Raw genomic sequence first — 23,258 nt, 5'->3', positions numbered from 1 at the left:
GGGGCTTGAATCCACAAACCGGGAGATCATGTCCTGAGCCAAATTGGGACGCTTAACTGACTGAACCACCCAGGCACCCCTGGATGTTCTTATTTTAGTGTAGTATTTCTATTCTCAAGCTTTGTGAAGTCTGAACCCATTTCCAAATGGAAGTTTTAAAAGCTAAAATATTTAGCAGCAGAACTGGTTATTGCAAACACAATCCCATGTGGGACAAACAAGGTCGTGGCCCAGCCTGTGTTGTGTCCCCTTGGTGGCCCCTGGGGTGCCTCCTGGAACCCAGCATGGAGACCACTGGGTGGTGGGGAGGCAGCAGCCATTCCCGCATCCTAACATGTCAGACACTCACACAAGTATTTGGTTGCATCTGGTCCTCGAAACAGCCCTGAGAGGCATTCCCAGACCCATTTTATGAGTGAGAAAACCAAGGTTCTAGGAGATGATTAGTCCCTAGGAGATTAGTCCCTCCTGGATGGAAAACATCCAGCTGCCTTCTAGGTGTTCTCCCCGCTCCTGCATGACAACCTGATTAGCAGGTCTTATCATCCTTGTTTCATATGCATGCAGAGGCCCCATGAGATTCACGTCCAAGGCTACAGCACTGAAGCTACAGTTCAAACCCAGGTCTATGAACGGGGCCAAAGCCCCCGCTCTTCTTGGCAGAAGCTGCTTCCTCCCAGGTGAAGAAGCCGGGGCTCGGAGCGGGGCAGCCCCAGCCTGCTAATGGCAGAGGTGAGATTGGAAGCCCGCGGGCTCACAGCCCAGTGCTCCCCCAGCAGCGGGAGGGGAACACACTGCTCCTTGACGAGAGAGTCATTTATTCCCAGCGGGGAAATCTTCCCACGGAGCCCCGGCCCTGGCCTGAATTTCTGGGCTCAGAGTTTCCCTGCCTGGAGCTGGCTTCTGAATCAGCGGAGAAGAGTCCAGCCTCCCTCCCGCGAGGACAGGGAAACTCTGAGCGTCCTCGTTCCTCTCTGTTCGTCCATGTGCCTCGCCTGGGCACATCCTCTCCAGCGACTGCCTTTCTTTCCTTTCCTTCTCCCTCGACATTAGCTATTCCTTCCCCCATTCCCTGGTCTCTGGTAAGGTCTGAGTGAGTAAATTCACCATCAGCAAGAATCATGGTGTTTGAAGTCACTGGCAAGAGATAGGGTGTTTAAAACAACTGCAGAAAGCCCAAGGCTTCTGAGTAAACCAGGACTTACTGGGAATGGAACTGTCCCCTTCAGGCCCCAGACCGTCTCCCTGATAACGTCTCAGGGTCTGCAGAGTCCTTAGCTCGGATTTTACCCCGAGCCTCGGCGCGGCCCCGGGAGAAATGATTCCCCAAATGAGGAGTTCAGACAGGGAAGGTAATTGCCCTGATTAAGTGACAGCCGCTGGGCTAGATGTAACTTTACAGACTTAATTACATCTCGTGATGGCCCCATAAGGGCTGTGCCCGTTTAACACAGGGGTAAACTAAGGCTCCAAGCACCTATGTAGCCAGGATACAGTCACATAGCTGGGAAGGAAACCTGGATCTTTCCCGACCACATGCCTCTGAGGTCCCAGGCCAGCCTCTCTGTTCTCTCTCTGAGGCTGCTCCCAGCAAAGGGTCCTGCGGGGCTCTGGCTCCTCTCTGGTTCGATCCGGTTGTACTGTTCCTCCCTGCCCACACTGGGCAGGACACCCGGAGCTCTCCTCCCCAGTTGCTGCACATCTGGGGTAGCCTGGCTCTGGGAAGGACTGAGAAGGTCCTGGCCGGCCCCTTGCCACCTGACAACAGGGTCTTAACCTTCCGTTCCACATTGCTGCCGTGAGCCACACCGGATACTTTCCCAGGGCCCCACACCCTCGGGACCAAGCACGTCGAACTCTGATTGAGAGCTCGGGGTTCTGAAGGCTGCTTGCTGCCCTCACCTTATTTCCTTGGGGATTTTTAAGGAGTTTACTTGGTTGTGGAGTTCACATGCTGGACTGCTCTCTGGGGTCCGGACTGCACAGGACGCTGGGTCTCAAAGTCTGACATCCGCCCCACGATAAGGAAACCTCCACTTTGCCATACTGTCCCCACTACCAGGGTCTCTTTTCCAGTCATATTTCCAACGTTATGCTAAATGGTGAAGGCGCGGCTCTAACGGCTCTAACTGAACATGGTATCTGCTTAGAGGGAACAGTGTTCGTTCTAATGACAGCAATGGGACACAAGTCAATTTAACCCCAAAGAGTGACTCCAACCTGGAATGGTGGCCAGTACCAGGCCTATGAGGGAGCTTTCCTAGGGGAAGGGGACCTTGCACCATCCCTCAATTGCTTTTTGCTGGCCTATGGCCAAACGGGCCTGCTCTTCTCCAAGGTAGATGGAAAGAATCCCTCCCCTAAAACAGCCACCATTTGTTGGGTCTGTTAGGTCCTGCGCATTGAGGTTGACATTTTACATGTCATTTTATATGTTGCTTCTAATATTCATAAGTGACTGAGTATGGCTTTTGAACCATTAGGGGTCTGAGTTTCCCCTTTGTAAAACAGCTTCCTTGGGTGAAGAAACTGAGCTTTAAGGGGTGAAGTTAATTATTCGAGGTCACAAAGAGAGTAAGCGACAGATCAGAAATTTAAACCCACGTCTGTGTGACAACAAAGGTAACAATCCTTTTGCTCTCTATTACCACGGCTGTCATGTACGGGCACACAGGTTGCTCACTGCACAAGGGCATCCAGCTGAAGAGGTGATCGGGGGATAAAATCCAGCCATCATTCTGTTCACCAAGGCATACACCATGCTGCAATAATGCCTGTTCTTGTCTGCTAGAGGAGTGCTGTGGTAAACGGATTGTAAATGGTCCCAATATTCCCTTCCCTACATCTGTACCCCCTTGCAATGTTACTTTGCAGCTCTTCCTATCAAGAGAGTTTAGTCCTTTGCCCCTTGAATCTGAGCCAGTCTTGTGACTAAATAGGTCAGTGAAATGTCAGAGTGGTGTTGTGCCAGTCCAACCCAGGTCCTAAGAGGCCCTGCAGGCTTCAATTGCTCTCTTGGACCCCAGTGACAGTGATGGGTACAGGCCCAGATTCACCTGCTGGAGAAAGAGAAGCATGGCCCAGTAACCTGCATTCCAGACCAGTCAACAGCCACTCAGCCCCCCAACATATGAGCAAGGCCGCCCTAGCCCAGCCAGCCTCCAAACAACCCCTCTGACCACAGACCCATGAGCCAGCCCAGACAAGCCCGGGCACGCCCGACCAGATCAGCATAAGTGCCAAACCTCCTCATGAGCAAACAATAAATCCTAACTGCTTGAGGTGGCTGTTGTGGGTTGAACTGAGTCCCTCCAAAATTCGTACGTTGGAGCCCTAACCCTCAGTATCTAGGAGTGTGACCTTATTTGGAAACAGGGCCGTTGCAGATGTCATCAGTTAAGATGAGGTCATACCAGAGTAGGGAGGACCCTTGATCCAATGTGACTGATGCCCTTGCAAAATGGGGAAGTTTGGACGCACACGCACGCACGCACACACAGGGAGAATGTCGTGTGAAGACTGGAGCGTGTTGCCACAAGCCAAGAACTACCAGAAGCTACCAGAAGAGAGGTCTGGAACACACTCTTCTCCAGAGCCTTCAGAGGCAGCATGACCCTGCCCACAGCTTGATCTTGAACTTCCAGCCTCCAGAACCATGAGACCATCAATTGGTGCTGTTTCAGCCACCTCGTGTATGGCCCTTTGTGACGGCAGCCATAGGACACGAATATAGCACCTTCTCCTGATCAACACACACACTGAGCATGGCCTGTGTGCCGTCCTCTATCGTGGCAGCTAATCCTGGCCCCCTCCTGATCCCCAGGTAATGCTGGAGAGGTGCCCGGGGTTCCACTCGGCCATGCCTCGTCCTGCCCCAACAGGGCTCTGGACCTGGAAAGGCCTCCCCGGCGCCTGCTAAGGGCTCCGGAGTCCTTGACGGGGCGGGGGTCAGAGACCGAACAATAGTGCTGTTCCTAGAGAGAGCCCCTAGCCCGGCTCCTCCGCCTGCTCACCTACCTGGGTTGCCGAGGGCCATGGAGTCATAGATGAGCTTACAGGTCTTGAGCAGGATGGAGATCTTCTTCTCCGGCGAGTAGGCCTTGTACATGCTGGTGAATTTCTGCAGGATCTTCTCCATGATAGGCACCTCCGGCACACTGGTGGTCACGCCCAGGTCGGTGGTGGTGGTGGCCAGGATCACCAGCTGGTTCTCCCTGAGCTGCTGCAGCGAGCCATCCTTGCTGTGGATCTCACGCAGACACGAGTTGATGGCTTCTTTCAATGGCTTTAAGACGCACTTGTACAAGGCAGACTCCACAATCGCTTCTGTGGGGGGGGGGGGGCAAGAGCGGGACGGTGAGGAACCCAGCCCAGCGGCCGGGATCCTACCAGCAGGCTTTAGTGTTCAACAGTGTGGTGTCCCCATCTCCTTGTCCCTGGAAGGACACACTCGATGCCCCAGCAGTTATGCCCTGCAGTTCTGACACATAGGACAGTGTAGTACCTTCAACAGAAAGCCACACTGCCAAGACACTGGCGCAGTGTCTGGGACTGAAACCTTATATCCTGACGCTTTTCATAGGGCATGGTACTGATTAAACTCTCACAGGGTTGCCTACCAATGTACAACTTCAGAGGGCACTGTTTACATGGGAGTTGTGCAGTATACAACCTGTGCAGTTGTACGCGGAGGGCCTGGGTGCCCAGTAAATGTTTGGTAGAAATCTTTTTTTTTTTTTTTTAAATGTTTATTTTTGAGAGAGAGAGACAGAGAGGAAGGGAGAGAGAGAATGGCAGTGGGAGAGGGGCAGAATCCGAAGCAGGCTCCAGGCTCTAAGCTGTCAGCACAGAGCCTGAAGCAGGGCTTGAACCCATGAACCTTGAGATCATGACCTGAGCCAAAGCTGGATGCTTAACCGACTGAGTCACCCAGGTGCCCCTGGTAGAATTATTTTTGATGTCTCTCTTTGAATTCTCAAATCCACTTGACTCTAGTTTCAGGAATACAGTATATCCAGAATCTAACTTCTTACCACTCCCATGGCTACCACCTCAACCTGGGCTCTCTTTTGCTTGAGTTATGTGAGTAGCCTCTTGCCCTGGCCCCTTTTTATCCATTCTCGGCACAGCAACCAGCACAATCCTGCTAAGGCATGTTTGATCATGATATTCCCATGCTCAGAACTCTCCAATGGCTCCCATCTCATGCACAGTAGAAGCCAATGTCTTCCCCGTGGCTTAGAAGTCTCCCCCGTGATCTGTTCTCACTCATCACCTTGCTAGGTCCCCTGTGCTTATGCTGCTCCAGCCCCCCCGGCCTCCCTGCTTTTCTGCCAACCTGCCAGGCTTGCTCCTGCCTCAGGGCCTTAGCACCTGCGACTTCCTTTGCCTGGAGAAGTCACTCCACAGCTATCTACATGACCTATTCGTTGTTCAAATGTCATCTTATGCAAGAGGCATCCCGATCAGCTACTGGAATGGGATTTAGTCAGCTTTGCTCTCACAGCAACTCTGCAGCCTACACGTCATGACCAGCCCCCTCTGCAGATGGACCAGCTCGGGCTCTGATGGTTGGGTCACAGCTAGGTGGGGCTGAGCAAGGATCTGAACCCATGGCTACTTGCCACCGTGGCTGCTTCGGGTGACAGTAGGGAAATGTTCTTGGGAAGTCTTTTTAGCTCCACCCCATCCCCAGGGAGCAGGGAGGGTCTCGACTATTGCCTAGTAAGGGGAGGCCCCCAGGTCCTGTCTATCTAAGAACACACCTGAGCTGCCCTATCCCTGGGGGACAAGGGAGGGACCCACGCTCTCGTGGTTGAGTCTCAGGAGAGATCCAGATAACGCCTTCCTTCCATGCAGGCCTGGGCCTGGCCCATGTCTGGGTTTGGTGCTGGTCCTAGCTATCTGCCCTCCTCATCACACCTCCTTCTTCCCCTTTGCTTCTCCAGCCTGTGCGACAGGACGCGCGGCCGCCCCGGTCCACCTCAGCCCACTGCTGCCCGTCCTTCCAGGCCCGCATCACGACCCCACTGCCCCAGAGCAGAGCGGCTAGAGAAGCGGTGACCCGAAGGCAGGGACTTGGCGGTTAGCTTCCCCCGAAGCCTCTGGCTCCCGTGGGAGCTGGGCCGAGTCCTTTCTTCATCTACATCCACAAAACGAGAGAGGGCTGTGGCCCGTGCCCTCTGGGGGCCCGGCATCTCTGAGAGCCACCAGACCCGCGGAGACTGCTCTGGCCCTCCGCAGCCACGTTTGTTTGTACCTCTTGCCTCCAACTGCTCCTCGTGACTCGTCTCCCTAAGAAAATCAGGAGCACCTGGGGGGGCAGGGGGCGCGGGGAGGTCCCGCCGGCCTCGTATGTGGCTGGGGTTCTCCCACCGTCTACCTGGCCCAAGGGCAGAACTCGGAACGGCAGAGGGGTTCGTTCACGGAAAGGGTGGATTGTCTGGAATCGGCCCTCCCTGCTGCCCGCGCCCGGCCCCCCTGCCCGGGACTGACCTAGCTCCTCCTCGGAGTGCAGGGTGGGGTCCACCAGGGCCTTGAGCTCGGTGCTCTGCAACAGGTAGCTCTTGAGCTGGGTCATCATGGTGCGGATCTCCTGCAGCATCTCCGTGCTGGAGGTCTGGCGTGCCATCATCTCCAGGCTGTAAACTTTGTAGTCCTGCACCAGGTTTCCGAAGTACGAGGCCTTGTCCTGGGCCAGCTCCACCACCTTCTTGTACAGCTTGCGGTTGTTGGAGAGGAAGGCGTGGAAGACATTGGTGAAGCTCGCGAAGCTGAGGCGGTGGCGTGCCTTGCCCAGGACCGCCGAGGGCTTCTTCTTCCCGCCGGAGCTGCCGAAGTGTTCTAGCTCCTCCTCCGTGCTGCTGGTGGAGTAGGAGTCCTGGTCTGTGGCCGAGGCGGGCACTCCCAAACTGTCCGCGAGCGAGGCCAGGGAGCCCTTGAACTCTGGAGAGCTCTGGGGTCGGGCACCGGTCTGGGCGTGCGGGCTCTGAGTCCTGGTCTGGGGGTCGGGGCTTTGGCCTCCTCTGGACGGACCGGGTGTGGGTTTCTCACGGGCTTCCTCCTTCGTGGGAGGCTCCGTGCTCTCCGAGGGGCTCGCGAGGCCCGAGGCCAGCTGCTGGGAGATCCGTCTCCTCCTGGGGGGCGGGACTGGGGGTTGCCGGATCTTCCTCGGCGGCTCTGGCATGCTGCCCGGATCACTGGCCTTGGCCACCGCTTCCTGACCTTGCTCTTTGGTCCTCGGAGGCCGCTCCCCAGGACTGTCTGAAGTCCCCCGGGGAGGCAGGCTGAGTGTGGATGCCCTACAAAGACCCAGCTGGTCCCCCTCTGCTGCCATCCCCCTGTCCGCCTTCCCTGCACTCTGGTCCTCCAGGGAGACCTTCTCAGAGATGCGGCGTCTGGGAGGAGCCGCCGGGAGGTTCTTCTTCACGGGTGTCGGAGGGGCAGGGGTCTGCGGCAAGGGGCTAGGGGGCGGCCCTGGCTTCACCTCTTCCTCCCTGAGGGGGCCCAGGCCTGTGGGAGGGCGTGGAGACCTCTCACAGGCTGCCATGGGTGGCTGGCTTGGAGGGTCTGGGGGGCCTGGGGCATGGGGCGCAGGGTGGGGGGCAGAGGCTGGGGGCGTGGGAGGAAGGGGCTCTGGAGGCGGGGGAGCAGCCACTGGGGGGGAAGCGGGCAAAGGACAGGCCAGAGCAGGAGCAGGAGCAGGGGCTGGAGGAGGCCGGAGGGGGCCGGAAGGATGGAGAGGGGGTGCCGGGGGAGGGGGTGCTGGGCGGCGAGGGGCCCACTTGGAGGTGGGAGGCAACGGGCGTGAGGGACAGCTCTCGGGGGGTGGCTGGTCGGCAGGCAGGGCACCGCCACCGCAGTCCTCGATGAAAATAGGATTCACAAACCACAGGCGGTCATTTCCTACGGACAGCTCGATTTCACATGAGCAGTTTTCGTAATGGGCGCTGGACTTGAGGCTGGAGGCTGGCGGTGCTCCGGGGGCTAGGTCTCTCGGGGGCTCCGCTGGGCTCCCACCTCCTCGCCGGGGGTTCAGCGAGGAGTCCCAGAAGCCTGCAGAAACGAGAGAGGGAGAGGCTGGTCAGTCCCAAGGCCGGGCCCCCTACCTGCCCGATGGCGTCAGTGGGCGGGGTGGGGGGGCAGGGCCGGTCACAGCATTTGCTTCACTGCTCCGATGGCTGTTTCCCCTCCTGGGCTGTTTTAAACCTCTCCCACCACTTCCTGCCTCGAGAGGGGAAGCCCGGCTTGATCCTCCCAGGCGCTGCTGGGGTGGGGCTGGGACACGGCGGTGGCAGGCAGGGCTCCAGTTCTGCCCCTTGGAGTGAGACAGCCCCCCACAGAGGGCACCAATGGATCGGGGTGCAGGCATGGGTGGGGGGACAGAAGGCAAGGAGGTCTGCAGCCAACCAGCTGGGTGCCCTGGGGCAGGTGACGTGACCTTACCAGGCCTCTGCCTGGTCATCTTTAGAACGGAGGTCCCCACAGGGAAGGGGCTTTGGGCCTGTCCCGGCCACCACGGTTGGTTGTGCGCAGGGAGAACGAAGGACACACCGTGGCCTGTGAACTCAGACCTGACCATCCAAATGGGGGACACCGGCCCACTGCAGAATGCTTCTGTCAATCTCCGTGTTAAAATAGGAAAATGGCCCACGCCCTGCATTTGTGTATCTGTGTGTGTGTGTGTGTGTGTGTGTGTGTGTGTGTGGTGAAGGGGATGGGTCAGAAAGCAGGGGATCCTCCACTGCTGGCTGGCTTCCAGCACATGCCTCTCTCCTGACCCACCCCTCACGGACAGCCCACGGCCGTGACCACCAACGCAGGCCCGGCCCGATCTAGATGTGGTTGGTCCACGCCAGGCTTGTTCTGGGTAACGGGCTTGGAACGTCCCAGCTGAAAGGGCACGGGGGGTTGGCTAGCTCAGGAGTCCTTGGGTACCAAGCCCTGTGGAGAATCTGAGAGAAGCTTGGGCTCCTTCAAAAAAGGGCACAGGGGCACAATGTTTTGAGCACAATTTCAGATGGTCTGCAGGCCACGCTAGACTCACTCCAGCTGCTCCTCCTGGATAACAGCGGGGACTCTAGTCTGTTTATTTTTGAGAGAGAGAGAGAAAGCAGACGAGGGGGAGAGAGAGAGGGGGACAGGGTCCGAAGCAGCCTCTGTGCTGACAGCAGGGAGCCTGATGTGGGGCTCGAACTCACACACGGCGAGATCCTGACCTGAGCTGAAGTCGGATGCTCAACCGACTGAGCCACCCAGGCGCCCACTCTTTTCGAAAAAAATTTTTTTTCAGCCTGTTAATGTTAGACACTGATAGTGCACCGTCCCTTGTTAACGATGGGGCCAGGCCTCCAGCCTCCCGTCCTAGAGCTCTTACCTTCTGGGAGGGATTCATCGGTAAGAAAAGTACCAAAAATAACATCAAGAACAATAACAGGTGCAAACACGTCTTGGGTTCTGGCTGTGTGGGCCACTTGCTTTACACGGACCATCCCACTGACACCTGACCACAGGCCTCCGGTGTGAGTCCTAATATTGTCCCCATATCACACGAAGATGAGAGACCCAGAGAGATTCAACAACTGCCCAAGGTCACAGGTTGGTGAGTGGAGGAACTGGGATTTGAACCAGGTCAGGCTAGTTCTGAAGCCTGTGTGCTCACCCCCCGTGGTGTGTGCCTTCCTTCGTAGGAACTTGCGACACTTTCCGGGGTCAGAGTGATAGGGTGGTGTGCACCCCAGAACTGGCGATGTGGTAAGAACACAACAGCCTCTTGAGGGCAAAAGAAAGAGGCCACCACAAGATGGCTGGCAGGACGATGGGGCTGCCGGGACACTGACTGAAAGCGAGTGTGTGCATCAGGAAGGAGAGCAGGGCTCCCGGCTCAGCCCCGTCCTGGGCAGAGACCCCGTGTCGGGCATCCTGAGTGTCGCGGCCAGCTGTCTCCACAGTAACAAGGGCGACAGACGTTCACGTGACCGTTCCCCATCTGCCAAGCCCTGCGTACATCACAGCCACTGCCTGAGGACATGGGGTGCCCGGGGTGGACGGGAGCCTCTGGGCTCTCTCACGTCCGGGGTGGGATGCTCCTCACGACCGTCTGGGCCCTGCACTTGGCTCTCTTGGGCAGCTACTGACCTTGCCGTGACTGATCCGCTCCCCCGGGGTGCTTCACACCAAGCACACAGATGTTCTGGCCCCGAGAGGCGAGCATCGGAAGCACCGTGCCCTGACTACACAGGACCAGTAGAGAGTCATCTCGTCTGGAAGAATTCCCAGCAAAGAGAAGCCAGTCTGGCTCAAGGGTGAACTGGCAGCCGCCCCACATGTGAGCTGAGGTCCCTGATGCTCACCACCAAGTTCTCTGAAGACCTTCCTTTGGGTGAAGATGGTGGTCATAGGCTAGATGGTGAACACAACTGTCACCGATGCCTGGACGTTCTCGTCACTGCTGTCTTAGATCGTGGCCATAGCCTGCCCACAGCCCCATCCAGTTTCCTCCTTGGGACACCATGCTGGGCTTGGTTGCTCTTTGTTCAGAATCACTGCCGACCCTTTACTTTTGTTTTTAATGTTGGTTTATTTTGAGAGAGAGAGCGAGAGAGCGAGAGCGAGAGCGCGTGAATGGGCAAGCAGGGGAGGGGCAGAGAAAGAGGGAGAGAGAGAATCCCAAGCAGGCTCTGTGCTGTCAGTGCAGAGCGCAATGTGGGACTCCATCCCCCTAACCGGGAGATCATGACCTGAGCAGAAATCAAGAGTCAGACATTAACCGAGTTCTCTGAAGAACTCGCTGCCAGCCCTTCAGGCTGGCATTCGAGGCCTATGGGATCTGGCACTGCGCATCTTTTCCAACTTCACCCACTCGCTTCTTCCTGGATGTGTCACGGGCTGCCCACCTTAAGGTCTTGGCTAATGCTGTGCCCTCTGCTTGGAATTCTTTTCCTAACCTCCCCACCTGGCCAACTCATACTATCTGTCACGACTCAGGTCGACAGCCTGCCTCAGCATAGCCAGGTGGGTCCATCATGCACAGAAGAAAAAAAAAGAAAAAAAAAAAGGACACATTTTCCACCACTCAGATGTAGATTCTGACAGGAACAGACATTGGGGTTCAGAACGACGGGCCCCGGGCCTGGGTGACTAAGGACTGCTCCCCTGCCCCTAAGCTAGGCCTGGTGGCTACGCTCTGGCAGAGCAGAGGCCTCAGGGCCAAGGCCACTCTGGGGGTGGGGGGAAGCTGGGACCCGAGGACCTGTATCTTAGGGTCTGGGGGCCTGTTAGGGAACCACAGCAGCAGCACAGGCCTCTGTGCTGGAAAAAAAAAAGGAAGTAGGTAACTTTCTCTGTAGCCTGCAGAATGCCAAGGCCAGAGGAGAACCGGAACACTGTCGTGCAATGCCAGTGGTTGGCATCCCGCCAAGCCCTGGCTCAGCGGCCGGAGATCCCCTGAGCACCCGTATCTTCACGGCCTCTGGGCTGCTGCAGACTGAGGCGGGCGCTTTGCCGGCCCTGTAGCATCCTACAGCTCGGCCGGGGACGCCTCTCACCAGGTGCCCACTCCTACGATCCTCAGAGGGGCTGGGCCAGGCCAGGCCGGGTCCTGGGCTGTAGGCTCTGAGGGCAAAGATGGTAAAGGTTTCACCCTTGGGCGGGGGGGGGGGGGCGGACTCGTGGCAGGGCAGAGAGGGGATGAGTAAACGCAGCAAAGCAGTCCAGATGTCATGGAAACAGCCTGAAAGTCCTCCGAGTTCAGCGAATCACTGTTTCTGTGGCATCCCCAAGATAGGCTGTTGGACAGTCATTCACACGTGACTTTTCACTGAATTTTTAATAACTAGGAAATTTCACATTGTATAATGTAAAGGAAAAAGCAAATTACATGCAAATGTGGGAGAGCTACAGAACATGTGCTTTCTCTGAACATATTTTAAAAATATTAAGCATAGCGGGTTCCTGGGTGGCTCAGTCGGTTAAGCATCAGACTTCAGCTCAGGTCATGATCTTGCAGTTCGTGAGTTTGAGCCCCGTGTCGGGCTCTGCACTGGCAGCTCAGAGCCTGCTTGGGATTCTCTCTCTCCTCCACTGTCTCTCTCTGCCCCTCCCCAACTTGTGCTCTCTCTCTCTCTCAAAATAAATAAATACACTTTAAAAAATATATTAAGCATATATAGATTGCAAGCGTGTCTGAGAACCTCTACAAATCTGACCCCTGGTTGCCATTAAGTACTTGCTCTAGGTTCCCCTTGTGCTAAGAATCAAATGCATGCAGTTTAATCCCCATGTCAGCTTTGCGGCCCCAAGACAACCCCTCTGCAGCCTGGCTTCCTATTAAACGCCAGCCTTTCCAAGGCCAAACCTGGACTCTCTTACATCAGTTCATGAGCTACAAGCACCCGCTCTGGGCCACCACGTGGTGCTGACCCTGCAAATAAATATCTCTGTCTTGGCAACATCACCCCTGCCTGAGTACCAGGGCTTTGCTGGGAATTGGATTTTTATCACATTCTACTCACTGTGTAAAAAGTGAGTAGAATGCCAAAAAAATTATATTGCAGACACTTGGTGATAGGAGGAAACACACAGCCTCACAACTTCTTCCAACTGCAAGGTCAGCGGGTGGCATGAGGCTGGCACCAGAGCCCGGCCCGGGGGAGGCAGGGGGTGTTGTTGGGGAGCAGGGACCCGCGGTTAGGGAGGAAGCCAGCGAGGCAGCTGCTGCTGCCCGCAAAGCCTGGCTGGCCTTTTGCTCTGTTTCTTGGAGACTCCTCAGTGTCCCTTCACGAAGTCACCTTTCATCTCTGCCAGTTTGAGGGGGCTTCAGGTCTTTGTCACGAGAATGCCTTGCCTGGAACAATGAGATGCTGGGGGCACAGTGCCCGGCGCTCCGGGCTCTTGGCAAAGCTGCTCCCTGCATATTTGGTATCATCGTTACGGGTGAAGGTCGGGAGGCCTACAGCTGCCCATCTCAGAGGCACCTCTGGCCTATGAAGGCATGTGCACTTTGGGCTCTGGGTCTCTGTCCATTCTGGGCATGGCCTGAAAAGTTAACCCTTCCTTGGCCACAGGGAAAAGTGGATTCTGGAGGCCTTGCTTTGCATTACAGCCTCTAGGGGGCGCCAGGTCTGACCAGAACCCTCCAGTTCCCAGGCTGCCGCGCACCCGGGTTCCATTTCAATTCGCTTCTCAGGGAAGCAGGTGCTGACAGACGAATCTGAAATGCCACTGTCCTCCCAGACGGCAACCTCTCTTCTCCACTTCCATAAGGTGCCTGAGGTCGAGCACTCCCAGGACAGAAGGGCTTGTCTCTTCCAGATTCTTTTAAACACAGTGTGTGTCTAGGGTTTAGCGGGGGCAGCCATGTTCCTCCAGGTGAGCAAAACCTTTGGGGAGCCCCTGGACACCTGCCTGTTGTGTAATCCCTACCAGTTTTTTTTTTCTTTTCACAATCTAAGTGCCTGACTTAAGCTTTAATTGCTGAGGTATCCATTCCAAAGGGGCATCCTTCAACGGTATTTTGAATAAACACGTCGCCAGTCACAAGACTAGATAACAGCCAGGCGGCCTTCCTCCACTGAGGCTCCTTTGTTCTAGAGATCTTGGTTGATTTAGACAGCTGACCATTTGGGCCACTTTTATTTTCTCTCTTCCTGCACATTAAATTTCCCTCTCATAGTTTGTTTGAAAGAGAGAGAGAGAGAGAGAGCGAGAGAGAGCGAGAGCTCACACACCCATGCATGCATAAGCAGGGAAGGGGCAGGGGGAGAGACAGGATCTCAAGCAGGCTCCACACCCAGAGTGGGAGTGGGGCTCCATCCCGTGACCCTGGGATCATGACCTGAGCTGAAATCAAGAGTCCGAAGCTTAACTGACTGAATCACCCAGGCGCTCCATCCCCCCTCATGTTTTAAATTCACCAATTAAGAGTGAGCCTGTGAAACCCTAGGTTTCCACTGTCAACCTCCAAAAAAGCAGAACCCCCGGCCCACATGTGCTTTCTCCCCATGACCTCACTGTGGGGCCCCAGGGGTGCTATGTAGTTTCTAGGTCTTGTAAGCAATAAACCTTTCTTTTTCTTCTTTTCAAATTTTTATTTAAATTCTAGCTAGTTACCGTACAGAGCAATACTGGTTTCAGGAGTAGAATTCAATGATTCATCACTTCCATACAACATCCAGCGTTCATCCCAACAAGGGCTGTCCTTAGTACCCATCACCCATCTAGCCCATCCCCACCCCCTCCCTCCATCAACCCTCAATTTGTTCTCTATCTTTAAGAGAGTCTCTTAACAAACCTTTATTTTTTTTCAAAGTCTCCCGATGGTTGTTGCTGAAGGGTGTCTTGCAAACGTAATAAGAACCACAAGGGCCGGTCCAGCCACAACACTGGTCACTTGTAGGCCGAGACCCGCACACGGCACGGCCTGAACCCCACTGTGGGGCCGAGGGCTGGAGCAGGCAGACCCCTCCCGTCAGAAGTAAACCTCTCCAGATGCAGCCCGTGCGTCTCACTTTCCCTGCTGACTTGGCCTCGGACTGGCCCCTGACTGCTTGCTGCAAACCTACTGTGAAGGCCATGGGGTGCAGGTGAGGGGCAGTGGAGAGGTCGTTCTTGGAGTCAGAAAGCCCTCGGCACATACCCCAGCTTTGTTCCTTCTGCCTGGGCCACCTTGGACAAGCTTCTCGGCTGTGCTCAGTCAGACTTGATTTTGTATTTTTTTTTTTTTTTTTTTTAATTTGAGAGAGAGAGAGAGCGTGCGCATGAGCAGGAGAGGGCAGAGAGGCGGAGACAGAAGAATCGGAAGCAGGCGCCAGGCTCTGTGCTGACAGCTCAGCCCGACGCGGGGCTTGAACTCACCAACAGTGAGACCACGACCTGAGCCGAAATCAAGAGTCAGATGCTTAAATGAGCGAGCCACCCAGGCGCCCCGATTTTGTGTCTTTGAAATGGGGACACAAGGATTACACGAGACAATGCCAAGCAAGTAGGGAGCACCGAAGAGTGTCATTATGCCACTTTAGACCTCAGAGGAGACGTCACTTGGGATGTGTGAGTTACAAACCTGTTACCCATCCCGCATTCAGCTCACAGTCACGTTCATGCCGCTCTTCTTTCTGGCGAAGCGGGGGAGCCCAGGGGGGCGGCAGGGCTGGTGCCCAGCTCTAGTCAGCGGACAAAGGCCTGGGAGTTTGGCTCGGCCTTTCCCAGAGCCACGTCCTGACTGCGGGTCAGCTTGTGCTGGTCCTGACTGGCCCCGGCTCCCCCAGACCCAATACGGCTGCGCATCAGACCTTCTGGGTAGCTGGAAAAGGTGCCACTTCGGAAACTCGGAGAGTCTGCGGGCTACGGGGGCTCAGCAGCCAGGGGAGGGAGAGGGGTGGTCCCACGGGAGCTGGGTGGGACTCAGCATCCAGCTTGGCCTCAGCCCAAGGGGCTGCCCCCGTGCATAGGTGAGCAGCAGTCCTGAGGCCCCATTGCCAAAAGCCCTGCCACCTGGCCTGAACCTCGGCGGGGACTTACCCAGGCCCAGGTTGGAGATGGTCTCGAGGTCTGTGAAGCTGTGGGCCTCAAGGATGGCCTGGGGCAGCCTCAGCGTGAAGGGCAGCAAATCTCTGTGGAGACAGGAAAGGTCGGAGGTCATGTGGGGGAGAGGGACCCATGTGTCCATTCCCTGGCCCCACAGCCCATAAAGGAAGCAACCCTGATGGCTGATGGGTCTCCATGCAGACTGGAAGCTTCCCTGGGGGCCCAGGAGCTGAGCCCTGTGGCCGAGGGAGCAACCAGTCGGCTCTAGTCCTGTGCCAGCACTGAGGGACCCGGAGAAATGGGAGACTGTGCTTGGGAGTTTGGGGGGGGGTCACGGCTTCTCCCTGGTTTTCCTGTGGGAAGCCCAGGAAGTTTCCTCTACTGGTGCTATTCTGGGTAGTGACCCACCCCTTCCTGCCTGCTAACCATTGTGGGTCCACGCTGAGATGGGCAGTGAGCACACAGTCGGGCTTCCCCTGTGAAGGTTACCAGTCGGCCCCTCCGGGCAGGCCGGGCCTAGACCCAGACTGCACCCTCAGTGCTCATTCCCAACTCAGGCCACCACTATCCCAATCTCTAACTTTGAAGGATGGTGCAATTTATCCCTGTGTTGCCTCAGTTTACCCGGTTGGCTCTCTGGCCTGCCAGCAGGGTTTCCAGCGGCTCCTCGGTCACTGTGTATGTCGTAATGGCCTGCAGAGTCCCTCAGCTCATTTGGTGCCCACCCCTGACCACCAGGACAATCTCACCTCCCCTTCTCTGTGTGCTGCTCAAGATGCCATTGTGGTGGCTGCAGACCACCCCCAGCCTGGGACCCCTGCGTCCACGGCCTTCCCTGGCCTTGGCTCTGCCCCTTGCCTCTCCCGCCGGCTCCTCGCTTCTGCACCACAGACCCTTCTCTTGTACTCAGGGGCCTCCTGGCTGCCTCCCAAAAGGGCATGCTCATTTTCCTGTAGGGAGTATGCTTTGCTATGCCGCACCTCTAAGTTTTGCATAGAGGGAAGGCCCCTTCTTCCCCCCGACCACGTCTACTTAGATTCTACACATCCTTTGAGGCTGTACCATGGAACCCCTCCTTCTCCATGACCCAGTGTTGTTCAAGGACTTCATCTGTCCCCACTTCCTGACACTTCATCCAATTCAACACTTCACCCAGGGGCTGCCTCTTCTGATCCAAGGCAAAGCACCCACAGGATAGAGTGTTTGTTGAGTGAGTATTATGTGTCAGGTACTGAGCTGGGTGTTTTCAGGCTTTGTGTCACATGATATTATTACTACTATGACGACGACGACGATGATGATGACTGTATCACAGCATGTGGGTAGGTATTAATACCTTTGTAGTACTTAACGCTGGATCAGAATCCCATGGGAGGGCTGCTAAAAATGCAGATCCTCAGATCTACGTGCATGGGCTCCCAGGGTCAGGTCTGGGGGTGGGCTAGGAATCCATACACACACACACACACACACACACACACACACACACACACAAAGAGACAGAGAGAGAGAGAGAGAGAGGGGGACAGAGAGAATCCCAAGCAGGCTCTGTGCTGTCAGTGCAGAGCCCAGTGTGGGGTTCATCCCAGTCACCCTGAGATCATGACCTGAGCTGAAGTCAAGAGTCAGACGCTTAACCAACTGAGCCACCCAGGGGCCCCAAGAATCCATATTTTTCACCAGCTCTCAAGGGGATCCTGATGGACACAACCTGGGATGGGAATCACAGCCCCCAAAACAAAAGCTATCCATACAAATAAAAATTGAGCGCCTCTCCGGTTGTGTGTATGTGTATGTGTGTACCATTAAGTCCCTTAAAAAGCATTCACAAAAACAGAAATTTGAAAAATGGAATAATGCTCCAATGGAATAAGCATGAATGTTCCAACATGTCCCCCCGACACGTGGGTGGGTCAGCCTGTGTACCTCCCAGGGTAGGAGATGCCCGTCCCTAAAGGCCTCTATTCTACTCAGTGGTTTTTGAACGTTTTGACCATGACCGCCAGTAAGAAACACATTTGGCATCTCGACGCAGTGTATATTCCCATGCACACGCTCTCTCCCTCACACACACTCATACACACACATAACTAAAGCAAGAGTTTAGCAAAACAAGACTTATCCAACTTATGTGAGACACATTCTGATATTTCCCAGTCTCATTTAAATTTTCCTTTAATTTTTTTTTAATGTCTATTTATTTCTGAGACAGAGAGAGACAGAGCATGAGTAGGGGAGGGGCAGAGAGAGAGGGAGGCACAGAATCTGAAGCAGGCTCCAGGCTCCGAGCTGTCAGCACAGAGCCCGACGCGGGGCTCGAACTCACAAACCGTGAGATCGTGACCCGAGCCGAAGTCGGTTGCTCAACTGACTGAACCACCAGGTGCCCCTAAATTTTCCTTTAAAAGGAGAGCAGTCCTGATCCACTAGAGTGATTTTATGATCCCCTCCAGGGTGTTTTCTAACACTAACCACCAATTTTGCAATTTTCCACACACCAACAGGGTGTCCCACGAGTTAATTCCATTCTGGTGCTAATTACTTAGAAGCAGTGTAGCCCCCACAGGTAAGGGACTCCGCCCCACCTTCAGAAGCCTGTTGCAAGTCCCGGACCACCTGCACTTCCCGACTGACTGGCTATAACTTGCAGGTTCCCACAGCCCCCTCCTCAGGTTTGACCATTTGCCAGAATGGTGCACAGAACTCAGGGAAATGCTTTCCTTACATTTACCAGTTTATTATAAAGGATGCAACTCAGGAACAGCCCAAAGAGGTGCATAGGCAAGGTATGGAGGAAGGGGCGCTGAACTTGGATGCCTCTCTGGGTGCGCCACCCTCCTGGCACCTCAGTGTGTTCAGCAAGTGGGAGGTGGGTGGGTGGGGCTGCAAGTCCCAGCCCTCTGAGCACTTAGTCTTCCTGGTGACCAGCCCATCCTGAGGCTCCCTGGGGGTCCTGCCTATGTCAGCTCTTGGCACAAACTCAGGTATCACTAAAAGGGGCTCATGATGACTAACAAAAGACACCCTGTCACTCAGGAAATCCCAAGGGTTTTAGGAGCTTTGTGGTGGGAACGGGGACAAAGACCAAAGCAAATATATTTTCGTGTTCTACTATACTCCCATTATAATGGGAGTATAAACAGGATTGAAATAAAAACAGGGAGGGAGACAAAACAGAAGAGACTCATAAATATGGAGAACAAACTGAGGGTGGCTGGAGGGCTTGTGGGAGGCGGGATGGGCTAAACAGGTAAGGGGCATTAAGGAATCTACTCCTGAAATCATTGTTTCACTATATGCTAACTAATTTGGATGTAAATTTTAAAAAATAAAAAATAAAATAAAAAAAAATAGGATGGAAAAACACCACATACCAAGCACACTATCTCATTAATGCTAATTTTCTCTTCCCCTGAGGGCTGGGCAACCCCGCCCAGTTCCTGTAAAGCCTTGGGGTGACCTGGGGAATGCTTATTTCCATGGAATGTCCTGGCTTGTGGGAACAATATGTGTCCCCTCAATGCCCCCATGGCACCCCCAGCTCCATCCCCTGAGAGCCCTTGGGTGACTTTTGTGGTTTTGAAAGTTCATCACTGTAGAGAGAAAAACATGATCTTATTTTGGTAACTTTTTTATTAAAAAAATTTTTGTTTCAATTTTTTTAATGTTTTATTTATTTTTGAGAGAGAGAGCACACGCGAGTGGGAGAGGGGCAGAGACAGAGGGGCAGAGAGAGAGAGGGAGATACAGAATCCAAAGCAGGCTCCAGGCTCTGAGCTGTCAGCACAGAGCCCGACGCGGGGCTCAAACTCACAAACCGCGAGATTCATGACCTAAGCTGAAGTCGGACGCTTAACCGACTGAGCCACCCAGGCACCCCTAAAACATTTTTGTTTGTTTATTTATTTATTTGAGAGAGAGAGAGAGAGAGAAAGTGCAAGTTGGGGAAAGGGAGAGAGAGAGAGAGAGAGAGAGAGAGAGAGAGAGAGAGAGAATCCTAAGCAGGCTCTGCACTGTCAGCACAGAGCCCAACACGGGGCTCGATGATCTCATGAGCCACAAGATCATGACCTGAGCCAAAATCAAGAGTCAGACGCTTAACTGACCGAGCCACCCAGGCACCTTGCTTTGGTAAACTTTCCAAGTGAGAGAGAGGGAGAAGGTGGAAACCAGCATGAACTTCGACAGACCCTGCGAAACCCCTAGCTCTGCCAGTCCTGGCTGGGTGTCATCTCCTTCTCAGCTTCCCGGTCTGACGGAGGGGACACGATGCCCTCCCACGGGCTTGTTTTGAGAATTCAATGAGCCGGGGCATACAAAATGCCGGCAGCGCATGCCAGCACCTAGTGGGGGCTTGTGCGTTTCATTCCTCCTCCTAAAAGCACAGGTCATGGGTGCTTCCCAGCGTGGTCGGGCTCCTTCCCTCTCCGCCGCTCACGGGCACCACCCCCAGGCAAGACCACGGCTCCTGAGGAAGCTGGGAAGGCAACACCAGAAACAGCTTTCTTCAGAGGCAAAGAGGACCGGCCTACCACCCCGTCCCCCTGGGAAAGGAGGGTGGTAGCTTAGTCACAACATTGTGTAGTCAGGCCCGAGGGTCTCCACCCTTCCTTCCTTATTTCAGCTAACGGCACCCACTTCACGAGGCTAGACGCCTGGCCCCTGGGTGCGCTAAGGATTTGTCCTCGCGGTCCTTGTAAGGGGCTTGGTAGAGTGCCTGGAGCACAGTCAGTGCTCCAGAAAAGACCCAGTGTGTTCACGGCCCTGTTGCCCAGGAGAGCAGCCCCAGCGCCCCCTCTGGCTCCTCTGTTCCCTGACTCCCTTCTGCAGTGGCTGTCCCCCCCCACCCCTCTCAGTTCCTCCAGCCGGCGCTGGGGCAGGGGCCTCCCCGCAGGCACTGCGTGGCTGTGGTGGCCCTGGGCTGGTCTCCCCTCTCCCCTCCTCCCCTCTGCCGTCTACTGCGGCCACGCAGGTGTGCTAGAGTGGGCCCGACTGGGAGCAGCGGTGGGGCTCACAGCAGCCGAGGAAGGATGTCCCCACAGCTCCCGGGCTTGGCGTTCGAGGCCTTCCACCTCATCCCCACCCACGTGTCCAGCTCTCCCACACAGCCGTTCCCAAGCTTCCCACCGGTGGCCAGTCTTTCTCCCTGCTCTTCCTTGCTTGGTCTCCAGTGTCACCTGTTCCACAGGAAGGCCTGGACCCTCCCACCCGTGGAAGGGGAGGGCTGCAGGGGAACAGCACATGCACTCTCTAGGCCCCAGGCCCTGCATCGTGTGCCGGGGAGAAGCAGCTGGGGTCCAGGGGTCCAGATAAGCTTGGGTTCAAATCGGCTTAGGACGGAGCTGTGTGATCTGAGCGGGCGACGGCCCCAGCCTCAGTTTCCTTGTCTGTAACAGCTGTAAGAACACCCGTGATGGCCCCTGGAGTGTTTACGTCACGCCAGGCCCTCTGGCAGGCCCCTTACAAGGAACTTGGTGTCTGATTCTTAGCACAACTTGGGGGCAGGGGGCATCAGCCTCTGAAGTGGGTCCGTAGATGAGAACACCTCCCCACAAGCCAGCTGTAGGGGTTAGAAAGAACTCTGTGGGCAGGGCGCAGACCAAGCCTGACTCTACACAGATGCCTGGTCAATCAACGGGAGCCGGTTTGCACAGTCTGCTGCTGCCCCAGCCTGACCCACGGATGCCTCTTACCAGCCCTGCCCACCCATCGCCCAGCCTCAGTGGGGTCTGCTCCCGAAGACTGGCACCTGTGACCCTCAGAGGGTTGTCCTGAATGCTGGGGCCTCGCTGTCTGCCCCACTGACCCCGCGGAGAGCCACAAATGCCTCTGTCATGGGGGCTGGTCGGGTGGCTTGGTGGGTACGAAAGCCTAGCCCCGCTGGCTTTAAGGTGGACAACGCTGAGGTCTCTCTTCTGCTCCAGAGCCGCCCTTGGGATCCTGCTGAGGCTGGGATGGCCCCTGCAATCTCACCTCTGCTGGACTCCTCTCCCTCCCGCGTCCTAGCTCCCCCTCCCCCTGCTGCTCTCTCCTTGGGGGCAAGTCCTTTAGCACCACCTGTATGCGTCCTCTAGGAGAGCCCTAGCTAAGCTATGACTGCGCCCCACCCCAGACCCGCTGGGTCAGAATCTCTGGGGTAGACTCCAGGAGTCGGTATTGTTTTAAAAATTTTTGTCCTGTTTATTTGAGAGACAGAGAGAGAGAGGCAGGGGGAGGGGCAGAGGTAGAGGGAGACACAGAATCCAAAGCAGGCTCCAGGTTCCCAGCTGTCAGCACAGAGCCTGACGCAAGGCTCGAACTCACGAACTGTGAGATCATGGCCTGAGCTGAAGTCGGATGCTTAACTGACTGAGCCACCCAGGTGCCCTCAGGAGTCTGTATTTTTAACCAGCTTCCTGGGCGACTGCAAAACCCAGGCAGGTCTGGGAAGGCTCTCTAGAGCCCTCACACCAGAGGACCATCCAGCCCGGAACGTTAGGGTGAGCACTCTGAAGCGGGGCCCGTGTCTTCCCGCATGGGGACAGGGAGGGGGGAGCGTGTGCTCCCGAGGAAAGTGCTGGCTCTATGCTGTGCCACCCCTTGAGAGATAAGGCATCCACAGCTAGGAGAGGCCGGACGACAGCGAGGTAACGGGTCTCCAGCTCCTGGCCTGGGGCTCTTCCTCCCACAGCATCTCACTCCTCACAGACGGCCTTGGTGCGGACACCAAACACGGTAATGTTGACTTCGAGACATTCGGGCTCTGTGCCCTGTGATCTCGTGGGTTCCCTGAGCAGCTGAGGGTGGGCAAACAGGCACCTGTTTTTCTGGAACGCAGAGAAACAGCAGCCAGAGGCGGAAAGGCCGGCAGGTGACAGCGTGCGCTTGGTGAGTATGGCTCCAGATCTCTCTGGACACAAAGTCACTACTCCAGCACACCCTCCCAGGGCCCAACCCACGGAAACAGAACCAGAACGCCTGCTAGCTGCTGGGTGGCTCCTTTATCCGCTTTCTTTCTCTGGCATGTGTCAGCGGGTGTGAGCGTTCCCATTTTACAGAAGAGGAAGTTGAGCCTCAGAGAGACGAAGAGACGGGTGCAAGTCCTGGGCTCTGCAATTATGTCATTGTTCATTTATTCATGCCAGGCACCAAACGCCATGCTGGGCACTCGCTCTCTCCTAAGACAGGAACTTCTCAGAACAAGAAAGCTCCCTGGGAGCTCGGCAGGTCATAACATATGGAGGGCCAGGGGGCCTCTGCCGCTCCGCCTCGGAAAGAACGTGCCAGATCATTGAAATTATTGTGAGAGGCACACAGCGTGGGGGGCGGGGGCGGTTGTAGCAAAGATCATAGACCTTGGAGATTTACCTACTTTCAATCTCCATCCCGCCGTTTACCACCTATGTGACCTGAACAAGTTGCTTCTCTCAGCCTCAGCGTCCACATCTGTGAAATGGGAACTTCCCTCAGGGAACTGTTCGCAAGACTTACAAAGGTAATGGATATAAAAACTCTCAGCACAGTGCTGGGTACCGGAGAGCCCTCAACAGGTGCTGGCCGTTAGCGGCTGCTATCACCCAGCGTCACATTTTTCTGCCCATCGCAGCCCAGGAGGGTGCCGGCAGGTGGGAAGGGCGTACCGGGTTGAGCATGGTTTTCACGGGAGGCAGCAACGATGGTCTCTCGGACGCATGGAGAAGCGAGCCTGGAGCCCTGGAGCCCAAGGCATCCTGTCCAGCCCTCATCGAGGGCCTGGA

At 55.7% G+C, this 23,258-nt stretch overlaps 1 protein-coding gene across 3 annotated transcripts in view; it reads right to left on the bottom strand.

Annotated features, from left to right (window-relative positions):
* Positions 1-23,258, bottom strand: part of RIN3 (Ras and Rab interactor 3) — a 124,422-nt gene that overhangs the window by 20,452 nt on the left and 80,712 nt on the right. For 2 of the 3 annotated variants that reach the window (XM_045060423.1, XM_045060422.1), the window contains exons 5-7: positions 15,517-15,608; positions 6,496-8,055; positions 4,018-4,326 (exon numbers count right to left, since the gene is read on the bottom strand). In XM_045060423.1, coding sequence (XP_044916358.1) covers positions 4,018-4,326; positions 6,496-8,055; positions 15,517-15,608 — 1,961 coding nt within the window. Of the gene's footprint in view, positions 1-2,575; positions 3,060-4,017; positions 4,327-6,495; positions 8,056-15,516; positions 15,609-23,258 lie in introns of those variants that run through there. The other variant, XM_045060424.1, reaches the window with a different exon arrangement.

This window comes from Felis catus, chromosome B3 (assembly GCF_018350175.1).
Source record: "Felis catus isolate Fca126 chromosome B3, F.catus_Fca126_mat1.0, whole genome shotgun sequence".
Classification (NCBI taxonomy): domain Eukaryota; kingdom Metazoa; phylum Chordata; class Mammalia; order Carnivora; family Felidae; genus Felis; species Felis catus.
Note: the sequence above shows the minus strand (reverse complement) of the source record. Positions and strands in the feature narration are given on the sequence as shown.